This window comes from Peromyscus maniculatus, chromosome 11, assembly GCF_049852395.1.
Source record: "Peromyscus maniculatus bairdii isolate BWxNUB_F1_BW_parent chromosome 11, HU_Pman_BW_mat_3.1, whole genome shotgun sequence".
Classification (NCBI taxonomy): domain Eukaryota; kingdom Metazoa; phylum Chordata; class Mammalia; order Rodentia; family Cricetidae; genus Peromyscus; species Peromyscus maniculatus.
This window is the reverse complement of record NC_134862.1, coordinates 75,018,730-75,038,999: the sequence shown is the minus strand read 5'-3', so window position 1 is coordinate 75,038,999 and position 20,270 is coordinate 75,018,730. Positions and strand designations below refer to the sequence as shown.

The window sequence follows — 20,270 nt, the reverse complement described above, 5'->3', positions numbered from 1 at the left end:
TGAAAAGATCCACTGAAAAGACCCCCCGGGAATCTCTATATTTACTTTTAATACCACAATTCCTAACTATTTATTTATGACCTTTGTTGTGCTTTTTAAAATCTTTAGTGCTGTGCATATTACCTGATTCCAATTAAATTCTTATGCCAGGTAGATATTATTTCAAGGAATAGGAAGTTGAAATATAAAACCAGAGAGGAAATAAAAGCAAGTTTAGGATTTGGACCCTGTATAAGATTTTTCTCATCAACTATAATATATAAAATTGAAAATTTTAAGTAACACATTGTTTATGTCCAAACCTAAAGTCATATATAGAACTATTTAAGATAAATTCTGCCTGGAGCACTTGTTGAACAATTTGTGAATTTCTTGCTTTGTGGCAATATGGAATGTGTAACAGACTTCTTTTCCTAGAGCTGAGAATAATCAATTCACATGTTACTTTTTTGTGTTTTGGTGTTTTTATTTGTTTTTGTAGAAACAATGTCTTATGTAGCCCTAGCTGGCCTGGAACACTTTATGTAAAAAACCAGGCTGGCCTTGAACCTCCCAGGGATCCTGGTGCCCTGCCTCAAGAGTGCTGGGATCAAAGGAGTGTGACATACTCCCAAAGATACTTTTAAAGGCCAGTAACACACTTTCCTAGACCTGTTTGCTTTTCCATCACTAGTAGTAGTGGTTAATAGTCTCTTTCCAAAGAAAGAAAATGAATTGCTTTCCTGTAAGGTCCCTGCTAATACAGTAACATCTCGCTAGAGCAAATAGAGCTGGCTACCACCCTGTGAGGCATAGCAGCTCACTTCCTGTTTACCACTGCAATCTGCACTACTTTCATAGACACGATGGCTTCCATTGTTTTGGACCCTTACATTCACTTCAGAATTGCACACTTCATCAATTTCTCAATGTTAATTAAGGTCTGCTGCTATGTTCTTAGCACTCCCTGCTGGTGTTAATTTGTTAGTTTAGAAATACAGACATATATTTGAGTTCTCTTTTATATATTAGATTATCGTGTTTGGTACATTAGAAATAAAATTACAGTTTTGCTTTTTTTTTAAAGTGGAGTGTGATGGGTCATGCCTATAAACCAGCAGTTGGAAAACCAGGTGAGAGGTTGCCATGAGTTGGAGCCCAGTCTAGGCTACACAACAAGACCTTGCCTCGAAGAAAGAAAAAGGCAAAGACGGGCAGCATTTGTGCCATGCTGATAAGGAAAGAAAAGAATAGTTTATGTGGATGATTTGTGCCTATGTATCAGTCTTCATTTTAAAATATAATGAACCTACAGACTGTTTTCTCTTTCTCATTGGTTTAGTAATTATGCTTTTTTTTTTGTAGTTTGTGGGGGAAATTTAACATTTTAAAGAAAATAACCTGGAATATTATATAAAACCAAAGTCTGACACTTTATAGATTCAGGAAATTTGTGTTGATCACTATTTCCTGAAATGTTAACAGCTATAATAATTTTGAATTAAAGGTTTTAAGGGTAGTGAGAGGTATAAAGTTCAAGCATATCTGACTGCATTTGAATAAATAAGCTTCATATGTTCACAGAAAAATCAGTGGCTTGGATTTGTTCAGGTTTGCCTGTTTTCTATGTAAAATGTTACAGTTGGTGTTATTAGATACAGTATAAACAGATGCGACTCTCGGTCTTCAGAGGTTTAGCCAAGGCAGACAGAAAACTGACTGTGGATGGATAATGGTGAGTTATCTCCATCAAGCATAGAAAAACAACATAATGTTAATACATAATGGTATTTCTTTCTGTTTTGGTTTTTGTTTGTTTGCTTAAGTATTTGTTTATGCAGAATGTTACAGTGCACGCCCTTAGTCCCAGCACTTGGGAGGCAGAGGCAGGGAGGTCTGTGTGAATTCAAAGCCAGCCTGATCTACATAGTGAGTTCCAGGACAGCCAGGACTACATAGAGAGACCCTGCCTCAAAAATAAATAAACAAATGAATAAATAAAGAAATTTTCAACTTTATTATTAAAAAATAAGTTGCGAAGAAATAAATACCATATACCGAAGTTAACCTGACTCAGAAGACTATACAACTCAGTGAACTTCTATACAATTAGATTATCCATTCAGAACGGAAGCTATGAAGTTTCACATTGAATTTTATACTTCAGTATCAAAGATATTTTTGTGCAGTATCCAGCTACCAAAACCAAAAAAATCCATGTCAGAGTTAGAACTAGAAAGCAATTGGCTTTGTATCCCTTTTCATAACTTGTATCCATTACCTACACTCAGTCCTTCCTTATCCCCGATAGCCCTTCTTTTCTTTTCTACATGTTATACTGTACCCACATATACATTCATTTGTGTATTACTGGCTGGATTCCACATACAAGGGGAATGATGATTTTTTTTCTTTCTGAGATTGTGTGACCTCATTTTATAATACATTCAAAGTCTACCTATTTTCCTTAAAATTTTGTAATTACATTTTTCTTTAGAACTGAATAGTATTTCGTTTTATAAATCAAATTTCCTTTAGCTGTTCATCTGTTGACAACTAGGTTGATTCCAATTCTTTGCTCTAGTGAATAAATCAGCAGTAAACATGGGGGTTGCAAATATCTCTATGAAAGGGTGTGGCGTTCTGGATATGTTCCCAGGAGTGAAACAGCAGAATTATATAGTAGTTCTGTTTTTAATTATTTGAGAAATTTCCAAGCTGATTTCCACAATGGCTGTACTAATATGGGTCTCCTCCACCAATAACCCTTTCTCACCACATCCTCTCCAACATTTGTCAGATTTATTGATGATAGCCATTCTCACTGGGGTAAGATGGTAGTTTAAATTTTCATTTCCCTGATGGCTAGGGACATTAAACAGTTTAAAAATAGTTATTGGCCATTTGTGTTTGCCTGCTTTCTTTCTCTCTCTTTCTTTCTTTCTTTCTTTCTTTCTTTCTTTCTTTCTTTCTTTCTTTCTTTCTTTCTTTCTCTCTCTCTCTCTCTCTCTCTCTCTCTCTCTCTCTCTCTCTCTCTCTCTCTCTCGTGTTTTTAGTTTTTCGAGACAAGATTTCTCTGGATAGTTTTGGTGCCTGTCCTGGATCTCACTCTGTAGCCCAGGCTGGCCTCGAACTCACAAAGATCCTCCTGGCTCTGCCTCCCGAGTGCTGGGATTAAAGGTGTGTACCACTACCGCCCAGTTTTGTGTTTCTTTCTTTAAGAAGTGTCTATTCAGTTCATTTACCCATTTGCTGATTGGCTTTTGTAGTTCCTTGGTATCTAACTTTTATGTACTTCTTTGTAAATTCTAGATATTAGCCCTTTGTTTGAAGTGTAATTGGTGATAATTTTTTGCCATTCTGCCATTCTGTAGGCTAATCTGTTTGCTCTGTTGGTTAAGTATTTCTTTGACGATTTTAAATCTTTTAAATGCTTATAGGCCAGGTAAAAAGAACCACCATTGAGGGAGAAAGTGTACAAATTAAAACAAGTGGATCAGGGACCAGAGTTCGGATCCCAGGAAACCCACATAAATATTAGATGGGTATAGTGGCCTGCCTGTAATTCAAGCCTTGGAAGGTAGAAGTGGGGAGGGGACGATCCTCAAAACAAGCTGGCCAGTAAGACAAGCCTATCTTTTAGCACTATGCTTGATTCAAAGACTTTTACTCAGTGAATATGGTGGAAGAGTGATCAGGTATATTCCCAACATCAACATCACGTAGACATATACCCATGCACATACAAAAACATGCATACACACCATACACATGAAAAACAAAAAACAAGAAAAAGAAATGGAGAGAGTAAGATAAGTATATAGAACAAAAGGTTGACTTTGCAGATGAAGTTGGGAAGAAGAAAGGAAAACTGCATTTTGTCTCCAGTGCTCTAGCTACTTTTGCACCTAGGGAGGTCACTGAAGTGGAGTCAAATAGTGAGTTTGATATCAAGTTCATCTTACAGAAAAATACATTTAAAATATGAGCAGTCAATATTGAGAACATTCATTAAGAAGTAAGTAACTCATGAGAATTAAGTGTATGAAAATTTTATTTCTAGTTGGACGGAAGAGTTATGGAAGACATTAGAGGAGGTAGAGTTTATGCTGCCCATTGAGGGTTGCATTTTAATGTAATAATGGTTGGCAGTTTATAGTCAGCAAGATGAGGTGAAAGAAAGTTGTACCAAGTACCTCTGGTTCCTTTTTAAAAAATTTAAAGTATGTTGTATGATTTCCAGATCCTTTTTCCCTTAGTCATTCTCAGAATTATAGAATTCCATTTTTATAGACTTTAATTCAATCATCATTACCATTGGCTTACTAGAATATGTAAAGCAACTTGTTGTGTTCATTCATTGTGTTTGTAGCCAGTTAACTCTTTTTCATTGGAATTGATCCAGAACTATTGGTGAAATTATTAAGGCCACTCCACGTAGTTAAAAGGAAGATTTATTTAGTGGGTAACTTACAAAAAAGGGATAGGTAGGTCGCGGGGTCTGGGGAAGGTGTATTGCAGTCCAGCTGTGTCCTCTGGAGCTCTGCCCACCGACAAGGGTCCAGGAACAGAAAGAGCACTCACCCATCCAGCTCTCAGGTCTCTGGGCGCCTCCCTTGGGCCCCGCCTTGTAGGCGTGACAGTTGCCGAAGCCTCAGTGGGGGTTGGAACTTCCAGATCCAAGCTGGAATGGCTACCCACTACACAGAACTCCTTTATTCTGCTGTGTGTGCGCGTGTGTGCTTGCACCTGAGTATGCAGGTAGGGTTCCCATATATGGCCATGTAAAGGTCAGAGCAGGATGTTACGTTTCTTCCTCTGTTGCTGTCCCCTTTGTTGCAGTGAGAAGGGTATCTCACTGAACGGGAAGCTTGTGTGGCTAGGTTGTCTGGCCAGCTCTCCTGCTCTACCTGTGTCCACCCTCAGTGATAGGTTTTCAAGCACACGCACATGGCTTTTCTCAAGATGGCTGAGAATTCAGACTCCGGTCCTTACACTTGTAGAGCAGGTGCTCTTACTCACTGAGTGGTCTCCCCAACCCTGAATCCTGTCCTTTTTCACTAGGTATTTTCATACAGATGACCTCTCCTATGACAATATCAAGATCTTTTTAGTAAATGGAAAAGCCAAAGGGGTTTAGTTATGTAAGCCAGTGTACATTTATGAACTATCACCCCAAAAATTTTTGTTGTAAGAAGTTCCTGATAACTAGTGATTTCTTCATTCTATACTATTTATAGTGATGTAGCTAGTGGCTGTGTGACCCTATCCCTAGGGAGATAAGAAAAAAAGACCTACTTAACCCAGATAGGGAACTAGCAACAGACCGAAGTAAAGATAATATCAAGTCCAACTTGGTGAGGCAGTGAGTTTGAATTACAGGGCTGTGGGTGAGGAGTTAGTTATTGGAGCAGAAACGACTCAGAGACATGTGTATCACTAAAGCCCACCACAGCACAAGTGAGACTTAGAAATGCTGGAGCCTGGCCCTGGCGTTTCCCACAACAATTTGCAGGCAGCTGGACAGTTTGGAGAGCGTTTCTTCAGCAGCACAGCTTGTCTGAGTGTCTCTTGGCAGTGTTTACTGCTTATATAAACCCACAGAGGGAAGAGCCAAGTGCATCTGGGTCAGTTTCAGGGACTTCTTGAAGCTTCTGGGTTGTTTAATACCTGAGCCCTAACACGCTTACCTGAAGGATGGAATGTGTCAACTCAGAGGAAATTGCTATACAACGCTGGTATTATTAAGATATTGTGTTCACAAAGAATAACCAGACATCATTTTCTCTAACATAAAGAAAAGGATCCTGAAAGACTGGGACATTAGTGATATAGTTGTTTTTCTTTCGTAATTTAAGAACTTGATGCCTTTCAGCCTGCATCTTGGAAACATTTCTAGATGAAATTCTCAACAAACCAGTGTCGTTACAGATTTCAGATTCAGGACTATCTTCCCTTTGAACTTAGATTTTATGTAGGGGTTATTTTTAATATTATTTTCTCTTTTATCATTTTTAATATTAGCATAGTGTTTATTGCTTATTTTACTGTGTGAACTGCATTCTTCATTGGCAGGGATGGTGCTTACAAGTCCCAAAGTAGAAATTTCAACAGTATATTTATTGGAGTGCTTTCATAGTAAAGTTTTAAATAATAGGAAATTTTATGACAACAGTTCTCAACCTGTGGGTCATGACCCCTTTGGCAAACCTCTATCTCCAAAAATATTTATATTATGATTCATTACAGTTATGAAGCAGCAATGAAAATAATTTTATGGTTGGGGGTCACCACAACATGGGGAACTGTTAAAGGTCACAGCATTAGGAAGGTTGAGAACCACACTGCTCTGTGGGTTACTGAAAGTGCCTGAAGAGCTTCTAGAGAATCTTGGGAACAGAGTTAAACATAGATTATTATGCTGTTCTTTTCTTCTAAAGCCAGACATCAAATACTTGTGAGAGAAAGATAGTCCTTCCTCTCGTGCTTAATTGATAGGTATCATTCAGAACATACTGTTTCTATTACATATTGAGAAATTTGCCTTGGTTCTATCCATGTGCCCCCTGTAGAAAGAAGCAAAGGAGCTATAGTTACTGAACCCTGAAGAATGTCAGCACTGGTGTGGAGGCGCACGCCTTTAATCCCAGCACTTGGGAGGCAGAGGCTGGCGGAGCTTTGAGTTTGAAGCCAGGCTGGTCTGCACAGCCAGTTCCAAGACAGCCAGAGCTAAAGAGAAATCCTGTCTCCAAATAAACAAACAAATAATAATAATGGCACTGAGTTTTGATTGTACTTTTATAGTAAATGATTGAGAAAGTAACTCATCCTTTTGCCAAAGATACACAAGTGATGAGATACGCCAGTAACAAACTTAAAATTTTAGCGGTTGTCTCCATTTTAGTCATTACTAATTAAAATATAGAACACTAATGAGAAGATTTGTGGGCACAAATTATCAGAGATTGTCTGTAACTTTCTCCTTCTCCCTTAAAGGATAGCTTAGCTTCATGTCATTTTTCACAATTTTTTCCCCAACAGGAATAAAAGAATTTTTTTATATATATAAAAGAAATTTCCAACCATGTTATACTTTACATCTTGCTTGAAGCAAAAATCTATACTCCACTGCTCTTTCAATTAAATCCATTATACAGCAGCCTGGCCTAGAGTATTGGCAGCAGAAATTGGGAGTCAAATTTAATGAGCCATTGCTGGTGGAGGTGAGAAGATTGTGAGGGAGTAAAATAAGAAAGGAAGACTAAAATCTGAAAAGAATACTTGTGTTGGTGTGGGGCTGGGGATGTGATGCTGTTCTTAGCGTAGGGACTGCCCAGAAGAGAAGTAGAAGATAAAGGGATGTATTTCAGCTCTGAAAATGTTACATTCAGAATGTATTTGAAGGGGAAGGTACAAGCAGCTAAGGAGAGCAGTAAGTTCCTGAGGAAAGAAAGAATCCTGGGCACGAAGGTCCTACACAAGAGTTCTTTGAGGAAGAGAGTGAAATAAGCTAAAAGAACGATAATCACAGAACCCTGCTTCACCATTGAAAGGGTTAGTAGATGAATAGGAGCCCCATACCACTTCCTGGTGTCCAATAGCTACAACTGATACTTAAATTTAAATTACATGCAATTAAGAATTCAGTCCAGCCGGGCGTGGTGGCGCACGCCTTTAATCCCAGCACTCGGGAGGCAGAGCCAGGCGGATCTCTGTGAGTTCGAGGCCAGCCTGGGCTACCAAGTGAGCTCCAGGAAAGGCGCAAAGCTACACAGAGAAACCCTGTCTCGAAAAAACCAAAAAAAAAAAAAAAAAGAATTCAGTCCTTGGTCACACACTGACATGTTTGGTAGGGTCATCTAGTCATGGATAGTGACAGTTACTGGCCACTACAAAGGTTGAGTAAGCCATGCCTTCATTTTCATTTGGTTGAGGAATTTAAATTTCCTCCCTGATTGATTCAGTGACCCTACATACACTCAAGAAAGAGTGCATTGTAGATGTCATGGTTCATGCCTATCCCGACCTTCCGAAGTGGAGGCTGGAAGAGCAGGAGTTCAAGGCCATCCTCAGCTATTCAGCAAGTTTGAGGCCAACCTGAGCTACAAGAGACCTTATCTCAAAAACAAACCAGAAAGGCAATTTATTGTTTAGTTTCCATGTACTTGTGTAGTTTCCATAGTTTTTCTTGCTATTGATTGTTTTATTTCAGTTTGATTGGATAAGACACAAGAAATTACTTTAGTTCCTTTTTTATTTGTTAAGGCTTACTTTGTGGCCTAAGGAAGGAATATTCTGTACATATCTGTTAAAACTATTTGATTTATGATGCAGTTTAAGTCTAAAGTTTTTTGTTTGTTTGTTTTTGTTTTTTTTACTTTTTAGATTAGACAACCTATTTAAAGATGAGAATTGAGTATTTAAAGTCACCCATGTTTGTTTTGTCAGGGTCTGTCAGATCTTTTATACCCATTAGTGTTTATTTGATAAATTTGGGAGCTTCTATATTTGATGGATATGTGTTTACAGTTGGGTCTTCTTGATGGAATGTTCCTTTAGCTAGCAGGTAGTGACTTTTTTTGTAATTCTGGTTTGAAGTCCACTTTATTCCCCCCCCCCTCTCTCTTTCTCTCTCTCCCTCCCTCCCTCTCCCTCCCTCTTCCTCTCTTTTGGTTTTTCGAGACAGGGTTTCTCTGTGCAGTTTTGGTGCCTGTCCTGGATCTCGCTCTGTAGACCAGGCTGACCTTGAACTTACAGAGACCCACCTGGCTCTGCCTCCTCAGTGCTGGGATTAAAGGCGTGTGCCACCACTGCCGCCGGCCACTTTATCTTATTTCAGAGCAGCTTCTACCAAGCTTATTTACTTTTATTCACTTGATTAGTTGACTTCCATACTGTAACTCTCAGTCTATATCTAACTGATATGTTTCTTAGCAACAACAGTTAGTCTGATCTAGCTTTGTAATCCGGTCAGCCAGTCTCTCAGTGAATTGGGACCGTTTACATGTAAGTTGATACTGAGAAAGGTTTACTAATTTTATTGGTTGTTTTTCTGGTTGGTTGAATTATTTGTTGTTTTCTTTCTTCCCTACTAGTAGAGGTTTTCTGGTTTACTATGTATCTTTTTCCCTTCTCTGTGCATAACATTCCTTTAAGTGTTTTCTACAGTGCTGGCTTGATTGACATAACTGCCTTAGTTTGTGCTTATTCTGAAATACCCTTATATTTTTGCTCATCTTAAAGAATGGATTTGTGCTATATAGTAGTCTTAGCTGGCAGTTAATTGACTTTAAAGATTTGAAATATGCCACTATATCTCTCCCTGGCTTTTTGGTTGCTTTCAAGATACCAGATAGTATTCTGATATCTTTGTCTTTGTAGGTAAGTTGGCATTTTTCCCTTTAATTTTAAACACAGTTTGCTTTGTATTTTAGGCATTTGACTATAATCCGTTGTGGTGTGATATTTCCCTCTTCATTTCTATTTCAGGTTCTAAATGTCTTTTACATTTGAATGCCTACTTCTTTCTCTTGATTTGAGGAATTTTCTGCTGTAATTTTATAGATGAGATTCTCTGCCTTTAGTTTTTAATCTCAGTTCCTCCCTCTTGGCTTGGTCTCTTACTAGTTTCCCAGGGTTGTTGGATGTGGTTATTATGCCCACCACCAACCCACGCATGTGCATGCCACATTGATGTTTAAATATATAGTGTTTCTTCAGTCTTCTCCTCCATTCCTAATCTTTCTTCTGCTTGATTAAGTCTACTGGTAATATTTTCCACTGTTTCTTTATTTGGTTCATTGGGTTTTTCACTTCTGATATTTTTTTTTTCTGTTTTCTCAGAGTCTCAATTTCTTTGCCGAAAATGTTCCCATGTTGCTTACTTTTTCTTGCATACTGCTAATGTTTTCTCCCGTACTTCTCAGTTTCTCATCTGTTTTTCTGAGTTTCTCCTCTATGCTGCCAACTCTGCAATGACTGGACCGAATTTGACTGTGTGATTGTGTCCTCCTCAAAGTCATTGATCATTTTTACTAGTGAACGTTTGAAACTGTGCTTATTTCAGTATCTTGGAATTTGGTATTGAGTTATGATCTTTTAGAGAAGTAATAGTGCCTTGCTTTTTCCTAGTTTGTGTGTTTCTGGGTTGTGATTTATGTATCTGTTGCCTTGGACATCTCTTCTGGTTTTATTTTGGAGTCTTATTGTGTAGCCTACTCTGAGGAATCAATCCCCAGTATCATTCAGTGAGGAAAAAAAGAAAAAAAAAAAACTTAAAATAGCAACATCAGACTGTACAAGAGACAGAAATACACTTAAAACTCAGTTAATGCCCACCCGTCTATAACCAATGAGCATAAACTAAACGATAGAAAACTAACTTAGAATGTACTAAAAATTATTTAGTATAAATATGGAAATACAAGTGAGTAAAATGAGGAAGGAGCCAAGGAAAGGGGTGAAGGTGGAATAGAGGAAAAGTTAAATAAGAAAAAGGAGGAGTGGAGAAGAATGTTATGGGCAGGAAAATCAGAGAAGATAAGATGAGAAATGAACAATACTAACAAAAATCCCCAAAGTAAGGTAAGGTAAAAATGCCACTGCAAGTATAGTAAGAGGGCAAAATGGAAACATGAGACAAGGGAAGAAGGAATTGAGGAAAGAAAAATCATTGCCCAGCAGCGAAAGAAACTATGCAAAGAATATTAGAAGAGTACATGAGATGAAATATAAAATAAAGCATTTAGAATTGATGGTGCAAAACTATTGGTAAGAATATAGTAAAGGGAAAAAAGGAAGTACAGAGGGAAAGAGATGAGGGACTGGGTCCTCTGAAATTGAAGATAGCCAGTTTCATGTACGGGGAGAGGGTCAGGTGAACTTTGTCCTTGTCTTTTGTGTGACTTATACTGGTGCTGCACCCAAGCAGGACAGTATCTGATAAGAATTGTTTTCTTTTTGCTGGTTTCCCTTCTTTCATACCAGTGGCCCATGTGGTCCATACTTAGCTCTGTAATCTGTAGACTGGGTGGGTTCTACCACCTTCTAGAAACTTTGCAATTCTTAGCCCCTGAGGTGAGTACTGCTCTGTTTTGAAGTATCTCCCAATTGGTTCGGTAGTGTGGGAAGCCACAGCAGTAGGTGGTGGACTTGACATTTTACTTTGAAGACCTAGGGAGTGGTGTGGTATCAAACTTCTGGAGCTTCAGAGTTTGGGGACTCTACAGCAATGAATGGCAGCTGGGTGGCCCCAGAAGTTGGGTTCCCTCCTGGAACTCAGGCTAAGGGCTATCAAACTCTAGGGTTGTGTTCAATTATGTGATCCAACTCCCTTTGCTGGCCTCTGTGGGTACTGCATGTATGTGGTAGACATATGCCCATGCATGCATATGCCCATATACTCATACACAGTAAATAAAAAGTAAATAAATCCTCAAGAAGTAGTTAGTGTAAATGGGATAACCTCTGAGATAGACTCAAAAGGCCCCCATTTCTGACACCTTACGTCTCCTAATTGCCCCAGTGTGCTTCAGTTATTGGTTAATGACTTAGGTAGTATTTTTGCAAATATGCATTGGATTCCTTGGTAATAGGATAACAGAACATCTGGGAGAGAATGTGAGGCAGAGGGGTAGAAAGACTTAATCGCAGTCTGAATTTAGTTACTATGTAGTTATATAGTGGAAATATTTCTATATATTTTCCTCTTATTTATAAAGCAAGGTCAATCACTTATTTTTTTTAATGGCCCTTTTCAGTTTTGCCTGTTTCTAAATGTCATATAAATAAAAGCATTGAACTGTAGCCTTGGAGTTTCTCTTCTTAACCAGGCATGCAGACTGGAGATTCATCTGTATTGTGTGTTTGTTGGCTCAGTTTTATTTCTCCTGCTGCCCACCGAATTTTACAAAATGTAGTTTTGTAATCAAGAGAGGTATAGATGTATTGCTTCTGTATTCAAAGCAAGAGGAACAAGAGGCAAAGTGGTCAAGCAACTGAGAACAAAAAGATGCTGAAATGCGGTGCAGAGGTTAGTGCTGTGGTCTGCTGGTACAGGGAGGAAACTTTTGTACGTCATTGGTCCATCCTTGCTGGCTCTGAAGCGAGAACCGGAAAGACCAGGATCTTAACTTCACAGAAATCCACATACCCTCAGCTGGGCCTGTGCCCTGTACCTGGTGCTATACTTGGCCTCGTCTCTGTCACAGCCTTCATTCTATATTCTCAAGTATTTTTTCTTTTTCTGTCTGTTTTTTCTCTGGGTGACTATGTTTATGAATGAAACTGGCATTTATTTTCTTTTTTATACTTCTCTTTGCCAGGTTATGGTATGTAGGTTACGCTGACTTCAGTAAATGAGATGGGATGTGTTTTCATGTTTTGTTTTGTTGTTACTGTTCTCTGGGAAAATGTGTTAATTATTCATTGAATTTTTGGAACCATTCCTTGGATAAGTTATCTAGGCATTATGTTCTCTTTGGGGGAGTTTTTTGTTTGTTTGTTTACCTACTAATTCAGTTTCTTTAAATGTTGTGAGACTCTTACATTTTCTATTTCTTCTAGAGTCAGTCTTGATAAATTCTGTTTTCTGGAGAGTTATCCATTTCTAAGCTTCATTTTTATTACTGGGAAGTGGTTTATGAAGTCCTGTTAGTATTATCTGTGTGTGCATACACGTGCGGAGTTAGAGGGCAGCCTCGGTGACAGTCTAACGTTAGCGCCAGCCGTGTTTGAGAAGGGGTCTCTGTTCAACCGTGGTCATACCGTGATAGCTGGCCTACGAGCTTCCAAGGATTCTTGTTGTGCCTCCTTCTTCTATCAGGGTTACAGACATGTGCTACTATGTCTGGTTTTTGGGTGGCTTCTGGGGAGCCAAACTCAGGTCTTTAGGCCTGCAGAGCGAATGCAGCCGTGGTGACGTCTTTTCTGCTGTCCTAAGTGGTTTGCTTGCTTCCTCCCAGTTCTCTTGCTTCATCTTGCCAGAAACTTATGTTTGTTTTTTTCCTTTTTGATTTTTCAATACAGGGTTTCCTCTGTGTAGCTTTGCACCTTTCCTGGAACTCACTCTGTAGCCCAGGCTGGCCTCGAACTCACAGAGATCTGCCTGCCTCTGCCTCCCAAGTGTTGGGATTAAAGGCATGCGCCACCACTGCCCAGCCCAGAAACTTAATATTTGTATGATTCCTTTGAAAGAATCAAGCTGATATTTTTCTGTTGTGTGTTGTTTCCCCCATTTCATTAAGTATTGATCCTACTTTTATCAGTCTTCTATTTTGTTCAGATTAATTTGTTTCTCAGTGCTTTGATCTTTTTCTGCAGCATTTGACAGATTAAACTGCCCTATCCTCCCCTTAGCTCTTGGAGACACTAGGATAAGAATTCCCTACCTCCTTGCTTTCTAATTGCCTGTTTGTCTTCAACCTGTTTTTCTCTGTATGCATTATTAGATAGCTTTGGATACAAGGCTACAAAGACTCAGCTTGGTAATAACTATTCTACAGACTCTTTGGCCCTGGCCTGTCATTTCTTGATGCACTCTAGACTACTTTGGTGTTTATTTCAGCATCTCTAGACCTTCATGTGTTTAATAACAATCATGACCTTCATGTGTTTAAGAATAATCATCTTACATGATTCATTGGCCAGGAACTCAGCGAATAAATGCCTGCTTCTTTTTTCCAGTGTTCAGTTCTCTCAAGCATGTAAACCCAAGTAGACCTTGGTTTTGCCTCTGAGCATCCCTGTCTTCTCATAACATCTCATACTCAAATCAGTTGGGCTGTGTGTGTATATCCGGTCACCTTTCTTTGTAGCGTAGTTCAACAAGAATGGTTTCTCTTTAATACCTTTCTTCTACTCATCTCACAATGTCATAGCTGTCTTATTAAAGAAATTATCTGCCTTTGCATCTTACATTTCTGTATATAGTTGAGTGGTTGTCTAAATGTCTTCTATTCTTGTATTGATGGTCAGTCAGTTACAGATACAAAAAAAAAGTGAAGACTCAGAAAAGCAACGTTGATTATACTCACAGGTCCTGGAGACAGGAGACACACATGACACTCCTGGAAAAAAGTAGTCAGAAGTATTAAAAAAAAAAAACAGAAGGGAGGGAAAAGTTTAGACCACCACCTTCATTGGATTTTCGTTAGGAAATGCAAGGCAGGGCACGATGAACACTCTATAGTTGATTAGTTTGAATCAATTTAATGCTGAGTATTCACTAAGCCTGGGAGAGGCATTCTCTTCTTAGCCAGACAAGTTTTTGCAGATGCCAACACATCCTAATTTTTTTATGGATCAAAATATTTACAGTACAACTACCATATACCTTTATCCTGTCTCCTCAAGAGGCAAAAGCATATCAATTAAACAGTATTAAATGCTGATTCTATTAGAAGTAGTCTTCTGTACCCAGGATGCTGGAAATCAGTCTTCGTATTATTTGACACTTTGCAATTTATAAGGAACTTGCTATCATTTAAAATGGGAACTGAATGTAGAATTAGTGTATAGCATTTGAATGGACTCTGAAAATAGGCTATGTAATGGTGAACATTGGCACTGTTTTAGAATTAGTGAAGCTGCTTGTGGTGGCACACATTTTATTCCCAGCCTGTAGCTAGAGTTTTTCTGCCTTGCCCACAGTCAGGACAAATCTTTGTCACCCGCCAGTCCCACAGCCGCTCAGACCCAACCAAGTAAACACAGAGACTTATATTGCTTACAAACTGTATGGCTGTGGCAGGCTTCTTGCTAACTGTTCTTATAGCTTAAATTAATCCATTTCCATAAATCTATACCTTGCCACGTGGCTGGTGGCTTACCGGCGTCTTCACATGCTGCTGATCATGGCGGCAGCTGGCAGTGTCTCTGCCTCAGCCTTCTGCTTCCCAGAATTCTCCTCTCTCCTTGTCCCACCTACTTCCTGCCTGGCCACTGGCCAATCAGTGTTTTATTTATTGACCAATCAGAGCAATTTGACATACAGACCATCCCACAGCACCAGCCCTTGGGAAGATAAGGTATGAAAGTCATGAGTTTTAGGCCAGCCTGGGCTCTGAGACCCTGTGTCAAAATCAAAGGGCAGGAGAAAAGATATATACAGGAATCTGTACTTTGATATTGAAGAAATTATTACAACTATTTTATTTATATAAAGGATGACTTAACTGTCAGACTGCCTCTCATTAAAGCCTTTGCATCACTAGTAAATCCTCCTTGCTCCTCACAAAGTGACCAGTGAATTTCTTCTGTTGAAGTGAATTGCTAAGAAGAATGGCAGTAAGAGAGCCCACGATCCTCTCTTGGGTAGTCTCCACCATCCTTTCAAACAGCAAAAGTAATCTCTTCCTTAAAACCGCATAAATGCCATGCCAGTGTCAGCCCTGGTTGCTCCAGTCACTGTATCTGTGGGTTCAGTAACTCTTAGGATTGTCAGTCATTTTTTATTTTTGTGCCTGCTTTTTAAGCATTGTTGGTGTTACATACTTGTCCTACCTTTTGAAGAGAAGTCTTTTGTCTTAGTTGCTTCTCTGTTGCTGTGCTAAAACACCATAACCAAAGCAACTTCCTGAATAAAGTTTTCAGAGAGTGAGTCGTGACCATCACACTGGGAGCATGGCGGCCGGCAGGCAGGCATGACAGGGAGCATGGCTGAGAGCGAGCTCACGTTCTGAGACAGCTGCCACGACCACCAGGCAGCAGCGGGGCTAGCAGGGAAGGGCATGGAGTTGTAATGTCTATGGGGGCCATTGTCATTCAAACCATAACTCCATTTTATTATATTTCCTTTTATTTTTAGTGATAATCTTCTTTATTCTAGAGAATTTCATACATGTATATAGTAAAATATTTCCCTATTTTCCTCCCTCAGCTCCCCTCATATCTCCTAACATGTCCCGATCTTAACTTCATGACTGTTTTGTTTGGATGACCCACTAAGTCCAATTAGTGTTGCCCGTATGTGTATGGGTTTGGGGTCATCCACTGGAGCACAGGAAACCTATTAGGAACACCCTCAAAATAGATTGGTTCTCCCTTTTACAGCAACTACTAACTGCCAGTGGCTCCTCATTAAGGGTTGGAGCCTGGATGATATTCCCCATTGTGCTAGAATTTTGGCTGGTTTGATTTTTGTGGAGGTCTTAAGGAGGCAGCTACAGATGCTGTGAGTTCATGAGTACCTTAGACATTTCACATCCAGAAAACAGCATTTCATAGCGCTTCTCTCCATATTCTGGCTCTCTTCTGACTCCTCTTCCATGATGTTCTATTTCCATTTTTCTGAATCTTTTCTTCTCTTTAAAGATATTTAGAAAAGTGACTATTCAAAACAAGTTCCTAATGGATGCTGGTAACTGGAAGTTGAGTCCTTTGCTTCATTTGAATTTATTTTACTTACTAGTTATTTTGCTTGCTTTCCAGGCACACAAACGAATGGCCTGGACTTTCAGAAACAGCCTGTGCCTGTTGGAGGAGCAATCTCAACAGCCCAGGCCCAGGCTTTCCTTGGACATCTCCACCAGGTAGACTGTTTCACCCAGCCATAGCTGAGAAAGCTTTTTAAAGGAGACATAAATTCTAGGGAAGTTATTTCAAATCATGTGTAACTATCCTGCTGAATGATTCATATAGAATTAATAGTTTTTGCATAGTTATTGACTCTACAGCTGTGTGAACAAAAGAATATTTTGTTGGGACATACCTAATACTAGGTTAATGTTGTGCATGAGCATGAACTTGAATCTGTGATGGCTGAGTGATGCTAGTGAATTACCAGTTACCACTACCCTGAAACCATTGTCGTGTAGGTGACTACTCAGACCCTTGCTTGACTGTTAGCATCTAAGTTTCAGATTTAAAAAACGAGTTTTAACTTAACTACTCGATACCACATGATTTCCCCCCCCCAGTCTAAAACAGAACATGAATTCTGTTCATTTAATTTACTTACCACTCTTTTCATCAAAATGTCACTAGACTACCAAACCACTTTTTTAATAAAAGCTGCTCTACTTGAAAATAGGTGATTCTAGGAATTATCCTCAAGTTTTTTGGAGTTTTGCTGTTGTTGTCGTCATCATCGTTTTGGGGTGGGGGTGGGGCAGGTTCAAGACAGAGGCGGGTCTCTCTGTGTAACAGCACTGGCTGTCCTGGAACTCACTCTGTAGACCAGGCTGGTCTCTAATTCGGAGACCCGCCTGACTCAGCCTCCTGAATGCTGGGATTAAAGGCGGACACTGAAATGAAGCAAAGTTGTAATGATTCATAATTCTGCATCTGTGTTCAGCTCATTGCCTGGATCCTTATACTTTCATATTCTCTACTGATTATTTACACTGCCACCCTTCCACTTTAGGCTTCATTTATTCTAGTCTAGTTTGTAATCTTTCTTTTCCCTTCTTAGTCTTTCTTTACTTTCAAGACATTAACCTTTGAGGATTATAAGTTATTCGGAGATAACCAACTCCTTCAATAAATAAGTATTCAATTTTTAAAGAACTTGACTTTTTTTTTTTTTTTCTTTTTTGGTTTTTTGAGACAGGGTTTCTCTGTGTAGCTTTGTGCCTTTCCTGGAGCTCACTTGGTAGCCCAGGCTGGCCTCGAACTCACAGAGATCCGCCTGGCTCTGCCTCCCGAGTGCTGGGATTAAAGGCGTGTGCCACCACCGCCCAGCAAAACTTGACATTTTTTAAGAGTACAAATCAGGAAGTTCCTCAATTTGAGCTTGTCTGCTTTCTTGTCGTGATTAGATTTTATTTTTAGATTCAGGTTATCCATTTTTGGTAAGATTGCAACATAAGAAATACAGTCTTCACAGTGTTTCTCATTACTGGTAGCATTAATTGTTCAGCCTGATCATTTGCTTGCCAGGTAGCCCTCCCTGTGAAGTCGCTATTGGGCCCTTTGTAATTCTCAGCATCTGTGGAGAAGTATCTTACTCTTGTTCTGCCCATTAGTTAGATGATCTGTTAACGACCCTTTGCTAAATCAGGTTGCTCTCACGGTTACCAATGATGACTTTCTAATTGCATGTGTGTCCTTACTTTAATATGACTAGGATTTGAAGTATGAATATTAAATATTAAGACAAATTTTTCCTATATGGCTTATAGGATAGATTCTCTTAACTAGTTTTTTCATTTATAATGATAAAAAAAAAAGTACATGTTGATGGTTTTTATGTGTTCTTTAAAACAATATGAAAGGTATGTTAGGTTTTGAGAACCTAGGCGGACTATGACTGCAAATAGAATTTTAAATGAGAAGCACCTATCCAGTGCCAGTGTAGCTTACCTGATAGTGCTCATTTAGTGATGATGCTAATTTAGAAGAAATTTCTGCAGTTTTCAGTTAGGGTGTGGGGAACTGTGAGCTTATATGGGAAGTTTTAACTTCGTAAAATATATATTTGTATGTTCAGTTCTAACACAGTGGTATACACTTAGTATTTGAAATGTTTCTTGATGACACCCTCTAGTGATGAATGACAATGTTTTAGATTATTATGTCCGTTGATTACTTTCCACCTAGGTCCAGCTCGCTGGGACAAGTTTACAGGCTGCTGCTCAATCTTTAAACATTCAGGTAAGTTGGAATATGAGCACATAGGTGCTTCTATTAATTTTTCCATAATTTCCTGTAATGAGCACATAATTTAGAATAGGAACTACTTGGGATTGTTACTACTTATTAATTTTATTATTGCTATATTTTTATTGCTGAATCCAGATGGTAATAATTGTCATTAATGAAAATCACCTTAATCTGCTACTGTATGTGAGCCAGAGGTAGACAAATGAAGTTCACTATCAAAATTTTAGAATGAAGTTCAGAAACACATACTGAACACAAGATCAAATAACTTCTTAAGTATCCTTCTTTTTCTTAGACTGTTTATCATTTTTCATGAAACATTGGACAGAGAATTGAGAAATTTGGGTTTCGAGGTCTCATTGTACCAGTAACTAGGTGTATGACCTTTGGCAAGTCACCGCCTCCTGGGACTCACTTTTGCTTACCTGTATTTAAATAAAGACATTGGTAGCATTGTAAGTGCTCTTCTCTCATCTAAATAGAAGTAACATTAAAGGGCACTGGAGTCATCGCCTGGTGATTAAGAATTACAGAAGATTCCAGTTTAGTTCCCATATCAGGACTCTCAGAACCATATGTGACTACAACTCCAGGACATCTGACACCCTCTTCTACACACATGTGCACATGCACACAGACAGATAGACAAACAGACACACACACACACAATTTAAAATAATAATAAATTTTTATTTAAAAAAAATAAGCAAGACATTGTTGGTCAGATAGTCAAAATTATAAAACCATCAGACAGAAGATTCAAGGCTCAAGTATTTTGCACAACTCTAACATTTCCGTCAGCCTTTCATTGTAGTGTTTAGGAAACAATCAGGAGGGAAAAATAGTGTTCTAGAAGATTGATTTCAGTGCTGCTAAAGACTAAAGATTTTGGATCGAACATTCTAGGAAACCTCGTGGAATATGGACCTAGTAACTCATGGAAACAAGGAGAGAAAAGGAGATAATGTGACCCTCCTTTCTGAGGGAGAGGAGGCAGAAAATTGCCTTGGTTGCCATGGTAAACTTAACATCCCTTAGAGAGATGTTGGCAAACAGGCTATATCTCCAGTGCAGAATGTTTACAGTCCTGCACTGTAATTATCTTTCAATGACTGGCAGAATTAATCAGAGCTTTTATGTTAATTAGCTTTGCTGCAGTCTCCCAAACAGGTGGTGGAAAATATGCAAATCTATGCAGAATTTTAATACTCTGTATAACCAGTTTTAATTACCATAAAAAATTTTCTCTCTGGCCCTTTAAGGCATGTAAATTCTTGACTATATCATTTTCCTTCAAGCTTGTACATTACTTGGTGGAAGATGCTGCATTTAGAGTTCTTTTAAAATAGTAGATTAAAAGTTCTGTGGGTCAAGTAATTGAACTGTAAGATAGTATGAGGAAATTTGAGACTTGGCCACAAGGTATATGTCAGAGTGTTAGTTTGAAGAGTTTAATAATTTCCTTTTCTCTTCATTGCCTGAATTGGGGATTTGAGGTTGTGAAAGGTTTGTTGATTTGTGGACCGATTTAGTTTTTCTTTTAAACATTTATAATTTCAACTTTTCTGAGATTAGAATAAAAAAGTTGTAAGAGTGCATAAGTAGAAAGAAAAGACAGGTAAGAGAGGAAAAAGAGAAAGCCCCCAAACTCAGAATTGAACAGTACATATTTTAAATAATTCTTGCATTTT

At 38.7% G+C, this 20,270-nt stretch overlaps 1 protein-coding gene across 5 annotated transcripts in view; it reads left to right on the top strand.

The window, feature by feature from the left end:
* Window positions 1-20,270, top strand: part of Pou2f1 (POU class 2 homeobox 1) — a 153,327-nt gene that overhangs the window by 76,433 nt on the left and 56,624 nt on the right. For all 5 annotated transcript variants that reach the window (XR_013043377.1, XM_076547913.1, XM_076547915.1 and 2 more), the window contains 2 exons: window positions 16,408-16,508; window positions 18,517-18,570. Coding sequence is in view for 4 of the 5 variants with exons in the window: in XM_076547913.1 (XP_076404028.1) it covers window positions 16,408-16,508; window positions 18,517-18,570 (155 nt within the window). In the remaining variant the exon portion in view is untranslated. The remainder of the gene's footprint in view (window positions 1-16,407; window positions 16,509-18,516; window positions 18,571-20,270) is intronic.